Genomic DNA, 11,638 nt, shown 5'->3' on the forward strand with positions numbered 1-11,638 from the left:
GCAAAACTTGACACAAATTTCCGAGAAAGGCAAAACTTCCAATAAATGTTTGAAATAAGCAAAATAGGCAAAAAAAAAGCAATTTGCCTTTAATCCGAGCTTTAATGATGACAGAGATGATGATATGAAACTTTATTTCCAATTTTACAGCGTTTCGTATCAGTATTGTAAACCGTAAACTTCACAGCGTATTTTTATATTGCTGAACTCACTCTTAGAAAAGTTGTAAACAATCTAAAGTAAACTCTTCAAAATGAGGGAAGAATTCTCTATCTAACGGGGCCAAAGCGAACTCTGTGGCTCAAATGGAGCCTGAGAAACTTCGAAAAAAGCAGCGTCAAGTTTGAGTCGATTTTGCCACTCAAAAAAAAGACGCAAATCTAAAACTTCGTGAAACCAAGACTTTTTTGAGAAAACTGCCAACATTTCCTTATCGAAGGCGCACTCTCTAAAAAGACCATTTAGTTCTATCTGAAATGATGTAAAAATGAGCGTTCTTGCACCTTTTGCTTCCGAGATATGAGCAAAAACGGGACGGAAAACACGAAATTTTGACATAATCTTGCACCTAAATGTCTGATATTAAAATTTCGCGTTCTGGGTCAAAACTGCTAGAATTTCTTCACTCATGTTGTTATGACTTAATCGAGTTTTCAATTCTCTATCCAACAATGCCAAAACGAACTCGGTGGCTCAAATGGGGCCTGAGACACTTCGAACAAAGCAGCGTCAAGTTTGAGTCGATTCTGCCACTCAAAAAAAAAGACGCAAATCTAAAACGTCGTGAAACCAAGACTTTTTTGAGAAAACTGCCAACACAGAACATACCCCCTTTTTTGGGGGGATATTTTGTGGAAAGCACGGGAGATCACTTCGCCCACTGCCTCATCGCTTTTGATAATGTCCACCACAGTTGTGGACGAAACGTCAGGAAGAAATTCCCATAGACCACGGATCAAAGCCCGGAAAACCTTCCTAAATGTGATTTAACCGGCCGTGAAAGCCTTCATAGTCTGATTGATACCGATGTTTGCTAAGCGGCTAAAAATCAGGCTTGAGGCTATTTTGATGAAACTTTGACCATCTTTACAGTGAAGTGTCCACTAGGGATGGTGAAAATTTAACAGTTGTGCTATTTTCGGACCAACGATTTTTTAAAGGAAGAGGCCCTATTGAGGGCAATGAATTAATGACCGATATTTACTAATTTTCACCGAGCTGGCAAAAATCGGGATGGCAGGCGATTGCAGTGAAACTTTCAGCAGTTTTAGACTGGAGTGTACTCCATGTGCGCCAGAAATTTCAAAGTGCTACTTGCGTCAGTTTTCAAACTGCACATTTTTAAAGCAATCGCGGTTTTTCTTTACTGCGCGGCGAATCCCATGTTACCTTTTGAATATTGCGCATCATCTGAGCTTTGCGCTTGAAAAGTAAGTGAAAAACCAAAACTTCCACATGCAAATTAATTTATTGGCCTACGAAAGCAAGTGTTAACTGTTTAGACACCGGAGTTGGATGAAATCCAGCTCCTGAAGCTGGAAACTCGGGCATAAACACTGGGATGTCCAGCCTGGCAAAGGCGGGCGCCGAAGGAAACGATTCCAACTTCCACACTGCCGATGACCAATGGGCCACCAGAGTCTCCGTTGCAGGAACCACGTCCACTGGCTCCAGACGTGCAGATGTGCTGAGCCTGAACCGAACTTCCATAAGAGTTAGCACAGACAGCGTTGGTGATAACTGGCACTTGGACGAATCTCAATTCGGTGGCAATGGCAGTGCTGGCATCAGTGGTTCTTCCTAAACCAGCCAACATTGAAGAGAACTGACTGTTCAAGAAGCTGATAATTCTCACCCCATCCGGAAACAATGGCGTTCTGCCCGGCAAAGTTTCCAGAAGAAGCTGGAGCCAGACTGATCACACTGATTCCAGATTGTCCAACAGGGATGGTGGCCACACGAAGAAGAGCGACATCGTTGAGCAGAGTGGCGCTGTTCCATGCAGTGTGCACAACACGGGCATTGGCAGCAAGTCTCACTTGATTTGGTTCGTTCACTGTGGTTCTTGGGTTGTGGGCACCAACAATAACCTGTACAGCAGTTGCCCTGGAAAAAGTTCAATTTTGGCCTAAAACCTTCTGCTGTGCAACCATGAAAAAAGCGTCTTCTTACGTATCAACGCAATGGGCAGCAGTCAAAACCCAGGTGTTGCTGATGATGGAGCCGCCACAGAAGCTGCTGCTGTTGATGATGAGGGCAGCTTGATAGGGGAAAGCTCCACGAGTAGCAACGCTGCCTCCAACAATCCTAAGTCCAGACTGTGCAGCTGGGGCTGGTCCAATTGGTTCCACGTAGCGGTTGATTGGCTTGATGTTGTCCCAATCGTATCCCAATTCCTGGAAATCGTGGCGAATTATTGGGGCTTATCAGGGATGGATTAACTAAACTCACCTCTACTGTTTCGCCGGAGGCGAAAGCGCTGAGGAAGCAGACAAAAGCGAAAATGGCGATCTTCATCCTACTAGTCTTGTGTTGTTGGTACCCCACAATGTTGCTCTGGTCGGGTTCGTTTGGGTGTTTTATACGAAAATCCTCACAGCAGATGGATTAGTGTTGAAGTGACATCTTAATTCGTTAATCGGCGGCATTATTGATGTGCAGTTTTTTAATCGGGCTTGAGAAACGGTAATTCGGGAATTACGGTTTTTTTGGTCATTTCGATAATCCCAAGGCAACATTGCGTTATCTGCAAAAACAAAAAATCATCCTGCGTAAACGTCGGAATGGATGCCTTACTTATTTTTCCGTTAAGACGCTTAGGTAACAAGTAAGTGATAACAATTTTGAAAAGTTTTCCAGTTTTCTTTTTAGTTTTACTGCTCGACTGCTAAGGTTTTGGACGATCTGCTCATGCAGCTTCTTCAAAGGTACAATAGATATAATCTTCTCAAAAATCAAGGAAAAAGAGGCACATTTATTTGTTTTACTGTGCGTTTCATTCACAAGTGAAAACTGATTTTGAGTGTGTTTTTTATGGAATTTCACTTTTTAATTTTTTTCTTCCAAAAGAAGCTTCCAAGCAAAAAACGTATTTTTTATAAAAATATTCAGACGATTCAAAGGCAGCGAAGAATTATTCTTGCAAAACTCTAAAGTAAATGGTTTACAAAAAATTCCAAAAGTGCCGTTTAAAAAACCCTAAATTTCCCAAAATTTAATAATAAAGCAGCAATTTTCTACCAGCCACTGCGTAGCAGCAGACAATATTAATAAAATCGCCAGTATTTATTTTTTATCCATATCCGCCATTTTATCCATATCTTAACACATGATTAGAAAAAAACAGATTCGAATTTTTTTTCGTAAAAATTCCTCCGATATTTGTAAAAATTTGTTCAATTTTTTCTTTTTTTATATATATGAAATCTTCAACAAATCGAAAGGTATTCAGAAAATCTTTTCTGCGCATGCGCCAGCATACGCGGCTTTAAAAAAATGGCAAAAATGGACGATTTTGCGATTTCAAGCCATTTAAATTGCGGTTTTTCCGCAATAGTTTAATCAAAAAGAAGTTTGCTTTCATATCGTGCATTTTGTCCATATCTTAACCAATGTGTAGAAAAAACCAACTTTTCTACATTTCCGGCCAATTTGTTCATGGCTCATCAGAAAAACAATTTTAGGCGAGCCAATTTATTTTTCCTGTTGTGAATTTTGTCCATATGCAAGTTCCAAATTAGAGAAAATCATATTATGAATTAATTTTTTTGGTGAAAATTTTTCGTACCTAAAAATTTTGTCGAATTTTACATTTTATTTTTTTTTCTGATAAACCAAGCTTTTCAAGATCCTAGCATACGCAGGTTTCAAAAAATGGCAAAAACATCGTTTTCAAAAAACTTTCAATATACCTAAATTTATGAGCGAAGTAGCAATTCTCAGCACGCCACTGGATGTATTGATAAAATCATTAATATTCATTTTTTCCGAAAGTGAATCATCAGAAAACTAGAGACACTTTTTGAATTTCCGGTGTAGCTGTTCGAGCAAAACCCCTTTAAGAATGTATTTTTTTCCATGGCTCGACCAAAAAAAATTATTAGCAAATGTGTCTTTTTCATCGTGGATTTTGTTCATATATAAATTCCTGCTTAAAGAAAAACGCCTTACAAATTATCATAATTTTTTTGAAAAATTCTTCGGGTAATGAACCTGAAGAATTTCCTCAAATTCCACATTAAATCTTTTTTCTCTTAAGTGAAGATTGCTATCAAAAAAATGTATTCTTTCTAAATTATCCACGCTATAAAAAGCAACTCTTTCATGACTTTGGAGAAGTCATCGCGTACAGATTTTTCACAAAAAAGCCAAAAATATCGTTTTCAAAAAACCGTCGATATCTTCAAATTCAGAAACGAAGCACCAATTCGCAGTACGCCACTGGGTAGGAACAGTCATTGTTGATAAAATCATTAGTATTTCTTTGTATAGCTGATTAATTTATACGAACGTTAGGAATAGGAATTAATTTTAGAATAAGCTAGGCTAAGGCACATATATACTAAACAAGGGCAGAAAGACCGATTGGGTCGATAGCCTTTTTCTGTAGGAAATAAAGATTATTTATATATATATATATCATTAGTATTCACTTTCTTCCTAAAGTGAGTGAGAAAGTTATGGACGATTTTTGAATTTCCAACCAAATTTTGCGGCAAAAACTGTAAAGGATGCCGTATTTTTTTATCGCTCATTCAAAAAAAAAATACAAGCAAATTTATTTTTCCTTCGGTGTATTTGGCCCATACGTAAATTTCAGATTATGTACAGAAAAACGTATTACAAATTCTGATTTTTTTTTGGAAAAATTCATCGAGTACTTAAGAATTTCCTCAAATTCCATATTTTAATTTACTATTACTAAATAGAAATTCGTATCAAAAAAAGGAATTCTTATAAAATATCCAATCTATCAAAAGGTATTCGAGCGTGATTTTTTTCCAAGCCCTAGCATACACCTCTTTCAAAAAAAAAGCCAAAAACGCAGTTTTCAAAAAACCTTCAATATCTTCAAATTGACGAACGAAGCAGCAATTCTCAGCACGCCACTGAATAGGAAGAATCGTTATTGATAAATCGTTAATATTCACTGTTTTCCTAAAATGAATAATAAGAAAGTTATGGACGATTTTTGAATTTCTAATCAAATTTTGCGGCAAACACTGTAAAGGATGCCGTATTTTTTCATGACTCATCCAAAAAAAACAAGCAAATGTATTTTTCTTACCGGGAATTTTGTCCATACGTAAATTTTAGATTACAGAAAAACACATTACAAATTTTTATTTTTTTATTTGAAATCATTCATCCGCAATTTCCTGAAGAAATTGCTTGAAACTCGAGCATTTTAATCTATTTCTCCTGAACGAAGCTTTCGATCAAAGAAATGTATTCTTGCTAAAATATCCAGTCCATCAAACGATGGTCAGAAAATATTTTGCCAAAATCCTAGCATTAACAATTTTCAGAAAAGCGCCAAAAACATCGTTTTCAAACAACCTTCAATATGCTTAAATTTTTTTCAATAATAACTGCGCTATTAATTAACTAAATCCCAGTCTGAAACGGTTTACTTTTAGAATTAGTCGTTTTATCGTTGTTATTGTTATTATTATTATTATTATATTATCGTCATCATCATCATCATCATCATCAATACACGTCGACTGTTAATCCTAAACCGTCGCAATGACGGGCATTAAAGTAAATTTGGGCAAAAATTAGACGAAAAATTAAACTTCATTTAAGCCCAAGGAAGATTAGCTTGTTTGTCGACAAGAAATAGATATTTATCTTTAGATAGGCGCACATAGTAAGTGTAGCATCAATTGTTAATTCAATGGCAAAATCGCTTAATCCCATAATTATTCATTCTTCAAATCCCTAATGTCACCGATTAATTTGGCAAAACTTTGAACAAAAACGAATTAACCATACGACACAAATGCGCATTATTTTTCGGCGAAAGCAATGGGGATAAAATTAGGTCAAAGTGGAATTGAACACAACATTAACAACTAAGTAGAAAAGAATTCGTTCTCTTAGGATGTCGTGGATGTTCGTCGATTGGTTCGCATCTTCAAGGGTTCGAGTAACCGAGAAAATCCGACATTCAGACAAAAACTGAAGGAAAAATACCCAGAGGAAACGATCCATTGATTATATATAGGGCCGTTAAAAGCTATGGGATCACTATCACAATCCCTAAAAGTTTGATCCCACATTTATAAATCCTCCTTTAAAAATCCCAATGTAACTCACAGGTCAATTTTCTCACTTATTCAGTGCTATTCATACTTTTCCTCTTTATAAAAATAAAGCGAATTTCCTGAAGATGGTTTATCTGCTGCAAATATCACCGGTTTTGATGTAATTTTGAAATTTGGCCACTTGCCATCCGATGTGTCTAAAAATAAAAGTCAAAACGCAACCTTTTCCTCGGCTTATGTTTTTTTTGCTCCAAATCATGTCTCCCAAGAAACCTGTTGAGAACTTACGCGATTTGTGCCTAAAAGTAATCATTGTTCTCATTTTAGATGCGATCAAATGTTGCGGTGAAAATTGTGCAGACACTCTCACAGAGTATTTCAGTGAATTGCCGAAATGTTTGCAGGAACGGATTTTGTTGGATATCCTGCAACTGTCGCCGCTAAATTCGTTCAGCAAATGGGTCAGTTTCCGCATATTTCAATACAAATGTGCAACATTCAGTTCGAAGTCGATATCGGCGAAATTTCATGAAAAATTTGCCGAGAAGCTGGAAAAGTTGCGTTATTTGAATGTGGCAGGAGCAGAGGTAAATAATTTTAATTTTTATCACACGATCCAAATTCGCTTTTTGCGGAAATCGAATAAGAAAATCCCAATATTCCCAGTTGCTTCTGGTGTCTGTAGAGCTTCATTGGAAGCGTTCCAGCATTGAAACAAGCGGTTTTCCTGGCCGTTTCATTTCAGGGATTAAAAATTTCACTCGATTCGAAGTCGAAAGATTTCTTGCAAAATTAGCTGAGCAGAGGCTGAGCCACTGCTTAAAATTGGCAGAACGTTTTTGCTCTTAGAGAAATGCGTCAGGGCAGGTAACGTATGCTGGTTCAAATCCCTATGGACATTTCTTTTGAAATGGCTTTCGAGCTAAACCTTGAATGCTAATCATTCAAAGCCTTTAAGCGGGTTGAGATGACAGGATTTTTGCCCCAAACTTCTACATCACGGGCAAATTATTAGCTGAAACTACCTGTTGAAAGTTCATTGATTTCTGGGCAAAAAGGTGCTCTTCGCGGAACACTCTAAAATCTGCCCTTTTAGAGAAAAAGCCGATTTTATGCAAAAAAAAAAAATTTTTCTTTACTCAAGATTTGCAACATAAACTACTATTACTCTCTTAAACCGCTGATAATAGAGCTTTTAAGTAAGAATCCTTTTTTGGGCAGAACACAATAGCCTTTGAAAACATTTTACTTTTCGCATATAAAGTAGCGATAAATTCCAGCAATCCAACAAAATACGCGCAAAGTTCAATAATCCATCCCGAATCGTTCCTAATCTACCTACTGCTAAAGATTTGGGTCGCACATTTTTGCTCCTGACATCTACACCACTGCGAAAAATAGCAAATTAAAGCCACTGCTTGAAAGCCTCTTATTCTCTTCAGAAAACGGGCTCTTGGCTTGAGGCTCTATTGTAAGCTGTTTTAGAGAAAAATGGCATTTTATCCAGGAAAATAGGTTTTTGTCTTCCTTACTCACCCTTTCTAGCATAAAACGATTAATATTAGAGGTTTTCACTAGGAGTATATTTTCATAGATAACACAAACGACTTTCAAAAAAATTATGGCGATTATAACAGGAAAAATGAGCTCAAACTTCAATAATCTAACTCGAATAGTTCCTTACGTATAGCAAAAGAACGCGGTAAGATATTTTTGACCGAAACTTCGACGCCACTGGAGCAAACAGCAAACTAAAGCCACTGTTTGAAAGCCCATCATTTTGCGCATGAAAAAGATGCTCTTGGACAAAAGCCTTAAATTATGTCGTTTTAGAGAAAAACGAAATTTTATGAAGAAAAAACTGTTTCTTTTCCGTTTCTTTTTTACTCATGTTAACCAGCAAAAACTTACTGTTTGTCTAAAACGGCTGAAATTGGAACTTTTACGAAGATAATCTGTTTATACTGAAGTAAATTTTTGGCAAAATATGTATAAAATTCAATAGTTTGTCTCAAATCGGTCCTGATTTATGACGGAAAGCTGAAACAAATTGGGTTACACATTTTTGCGCCTAATTTCCACGCCACTGGGAAAAATTGCGAACTGAACCTACGATTCGAAGTGCAGTGTTTTTTTGCACAAAAAACATACTCTTAGTCCAAACCACTAAATTCGGCCCTTTTAGGGTAAAAATAGGCTTAAAGAAACTGTGCTACCTTCCGTTGTTCCTTTACTCATGTTTTTCAACATAAACTATTATTTTTCTCTAAAACGGCTGATAATAGAACTTTCGACTAAGAATCCCTTTTTGAACGGGAGCCAATGGACTTTCAGAAATCGTATCTTTCGCGTATAAAATTGCCGAGAATTAGCAGCAAAATGCGCCCAAACTTCAATAATGTAGCTCGAATTGTGCGTAATGTATGGCGAACAAACGGAGCTAGAAAGTTTTGACCGTAACTTCTACGCCACTGGCGGGAATAGCAAACTGAGCCCTCTGTTTGAAAGCCCATTGTTTTCTGCATGAAAAAGGTGCTCTTAGTGAAAAACCCTAATTTAACCCGTTTTAGAGTTAAAAAGCACTTTATCAAGAAAAACATGTGTAATTGTCAGTTTTTCTTATTCAAAAAAACCCATTTTTATCTAAAACGACGATGATATTAGAGGTTTTGGACAAGAGTGCTTTTTTATGCATGCATAAAGTAGAGACGGTTTTTGGCGAAAAGAAGACAACTTTCAATAGTTACAAGACAAAAAAAGGGCTATACATTTTTGCTACTAACATCAACTCCACTGAAGAAAGAATCAAAGTAAAGCGACTGTTTGAAAGCCCATTGATTTCTGCACGAAAAACACGCTCTTGGTGGAAGGCTCTATTTGGAGCGCTTTTGGACAAAAATTCCTTTTAATAAGGAAAAACATGTTTATTTTTCAATCATTTGCTACTCACGTTCTTCAGTAGCAAACGCCACTTTTTTGGGAGCTTTTGACAAGAAGTACCTTTATAAAAATAAATAAGGCAAAGGCCTTTCTCAACAGGCTACTTATTGCACATTGGCAAAAAGTGGGCAAAGTTAGCAATAGCTCCTGATATATTTCAAACAATCTGCATTTTAAAACTTGGCCCACCGTGTATAAAAAAGTTCCAGAAGATTTTTTGCACCGTCTGATCTAATCATGCGTTTCCTTGTAGATTGGTGAAAAAACCTTAAGAGGGATCATCAGGAAAAGTCCCTCATTGCGAACCCTGATAATTCCCGACTTTGCCTCCGATGAGGTCCTAGAGGAGGTGAAAAATCTGGAAAATCTGGAGCTGCTGGACATCAGTGGCCACTGCGATGTGACCCACAAGGGCCTAAGCTACATTTCGAGCAAATCGCTCCAGGTGCTTGTAATTGGCACCGTCCAGAATTTTGAAAATCTGGACGTTCTAGCGGAGATTTTGCCCCGATTGCCCAACTTGAAAGAAGTGCGCTCTTACGAGTATACTGGCAGGTCGCTGTTGAATCTCAACACTCCTTTTATATCCAGATTGAGAGCGATCAGTGATTTCGATACGACAATCGAGCAAATTCGAGTCATAATCGCGGTGTGTCCTCAGCTGGAGCTGCTCAGTTTGGAGGACCCGGTGGAGGAGGTTTTTGAGTATTTAGGAGAGCTGATGAAGCTGAAGAAGCTGGCGCTGTCCCAATATCACGGCCATTTAACCAACATTAATCTAAAGCAGCTAAAGCTGCTCTCTCTGGAGCTCAAACACTTAGCAATCAACTTCAATGCGTTGTGCTGCACTTTGGAGGCGCTTCAAATGAGATCCTGCCACATCCAGATCAGCTCGTTGGAAGCGCTGTGCTTCCGCAATCTCGCCTCATTTGAAGCTATCGACTGCAACCTGAAGAAGGACTTGGTGCTGCAGCTGTTGCAGCATTGCGACCGCCTTAGAAGACTGGCAATCTCCAATGACGTCGATCTGAGTGACTTGGATATAAAACAGGCCTGCCAGGAGGACAAACTGCAGCATCTAGAGGAGTTCTGGCTGTCGGTAGCCAGGGGACTAACAAGCAATTCAGTGATAATTCTGATGAGCCACTGTCCCAAGCTGGTTTCTTTGGGCACCTTGAATGGGTGGAACATTGATAAAGTGGAAGTGAACTACCTGCGATGTGTCACGTATTTTACGAACACCAATCTAAATTTGCTGTATTTTAGTTGTTTTTGATTGAAAGTTTCGCTTGTGTTAGCCGGTTATCGTCACGTATAAGGAATGTTCCAAATGGCAACAAAATACGCTTTTCGGGCTCTGTTCCAAGCCGCAGTAGGGGCAGTTTTGAATCCCTCGGGTCCTTATGCAATGGACTTTTGCTGATGAATTCGCACACATCATTTGTCTCCATGTGTACAAGCGAACAAGCAGCACTAGAAGGAGATAAAGGATTGTTTTTAAGACGCTGTTTGCTGAGCGTTTTTTCGCGCCGAAGTTTTTGACTAAAGATTTCACACTAAAATCATCATTGAAAGTGTGTTTGTGGAAGTAACTACTTACAACTTGCCGCTGAAGTCGCATACAGGAGGGCCCCAAAAAAGAGCAAGTCCCATAAAACGTCCCATCCAGACCAACAGATTGGCATCACTTTTTGATTAAGAAAAGCCGCAAAATTGACACTGTCTCATTACCGTGACCACGATCCATCAACTCATTAATAAAAAACACAAATTTCGGCAATAAACTAGTTTATTTTCGGTTTAGTGTAGTAACTGGCCTTAACAAATGGCATTTTAGTGACGATGCCCTCATAAACCTTGTCCCGAATTTTGAGTCCCAACTTGGTCCCAACTTTGCTAAACTCGCTCGAAACGTAGCCCATCGCTATGTTGAATCCCAGGCTGGGAGACGGGCATCCTGAGGTGATTTCTCCTAAAACTCCTCCGTCTGTGGAGAGAATTTGGGCGCCATGTCGGGCTGGAGGGCCTGAAGAAGCCGCCAGGCCAACGCGCTTCACTTTTGAGCTGAAGGAAAAACACAGTTTCATTGCACTGCAGGGCAAAAACTTGCAAAGTTCACCCCGCTTGGATTTGCCGGAGAATTGTTGAGGCCCCTGGAAAGTTTGTATCCAGTCTTCGCCGCTTGGCCACCAGCCAAGTGAGGGCGCCTTCAATGGGGGTGGTTTTTGCGTCGATGTCGCTTCCATACAGGCACAAACCGGCTTCTAGTCTGGAAAGGTTTTAGACGCAAATGAGGGGAGAGTACAGGGGGCGGATCCAGCTTTAAATTCAGGGGGAGTTATGTAGAAAAAATACAGTCTTCTGTTGTCCATAAAATTAGAAAAATTATCGTCGTTTTGTGTAAGGGTGGCGTAAGATTATTGCAAAAT

General features: G+C 38.6%; 3 protein-coding genes across 3 annotated transcripts in view; 1 reads left to right on the forward strand and 2 right to left on the reverse strand.

Moving 5' to 3' along the window:
- Positions 1-1,449: 1,449 nt before the first annotated feature.
- LOC109537073 (brachyurin) lies at positions 1,450-2,575 on the reverse strand. The gene is made up of 4 exons (XM_019903620.2): positions 2,452-2,575; positions 2,173-2,396; positions 1,856-2,106; positions 1,450-1,800 (listed from the first exon to the last, which is right to left on the reverse strand). The coding sequence occupies exons 1-4, from the start codon at positions 2,515-2,517 to the stop codon at positions 1,499-1,501; spliced, it is 843 nt and encodes a 280-aa protein (XP_019759179.1). The 5' UTR covers positions 2,518-2,575; the 3' UTR covers positions 1,450-1,498.
- Positions 2,576-2,786: 211 nt separating this feature from the next.
- Positions 2,787-11,010, forward strand: LOC109537069. The gene is made up of 3 exons (XM_019903617.2): positions 2,787-2,927; positions 6,106-6,856; positions 9,463-11,010. Exons 2-3 carry the CDS (start codon positions 6,461-6,463, stop codon positions 10,483-10,485), a joined length of 1,419 nt encoding a protein of 472 aa, XP_019759176.1. The 5' UTR covers positions 2,787-2,927; positions 6,106-6,460; the 3' UTR covers positions 10,486-11,010.
- Positions 10,981-11,638, reverse strand: part of LOC109537070 (aminomethyltransferase, mitochondrial) — a 3,811-nt gene continuing 3,153 nt past the window's right edge. The window contains exons 5-6 of the mRNA XM_019903618.2: positions 11,329-11,478; positions 10,981-11,273 (exon numbers count right to left, since the gene is read on the reverse strand). Coding sequence (XP_019759177.2) covers positions 10,994-11,273; positions 11,329-11,478 — 430 coding nt within the window. The 3' untranslated portion in view covers positions 10,981-10,993. The remainder of the gene's footprint in view (positions 11,274-11,328; positions 11,479-11,638) is intronic.

Source organism: Dendroctonus ponderosae, unplaced genomic scaffold, assembly GCF_020466585.1.
Source record: "Dendroctonus ponderosae isolate FM_Combo_2020 unplaced genomic scaffold, Dpon_F_20191213v2 Dpon_F_20191213_4, whole genome shotgun sequence".
Lineage (NCBI taxonomy): Eukaryota > Metazoa > Arthropoda > Insecta > Coleoptera > Curculionidae > Dendroctonus > Dendroctonus ponderosae.

Bases quoted from the DNA above. Each gene is read 5' to 3' on its own strand.
- LOC109537073 (XM_019903620.2), bottom strand. From the start codon at position 2,517: ATGAAGATCGCCATTTTCGCTTTTGTCTGCTTCCTCAGCGCTTTCGCC. The intron at 2,397-2,451 runs GTGAGTTTAGTT...CACGATTTCCAG, and splicing joins CCTCCGGCGAAACAGTAGAG to GAATTGGGATACGATTGGGA. The intron at 1,801-1,855 runs GTGAGAATTATC...TGGCTGGTTTAG, and splicing joins CGCCATTGTTTCCGGATGGG to GAAGAACCACTGATGCCAGC.
- LOC109537069 (XM_019903617.2), top strand. From the start codon at position 6,461: ATGTGTCTAAAAATAAAAGTCAAAACGCAACCTTTTCCTCGGCTTATG. The intron at 6,857-9,462 runs GTAAATAATTTT...GTTTCCTTGTAG, and splicing joins TGAATGTGGCAGGAGCAGAG to ATTGGTGAAAAAACCTTAAG.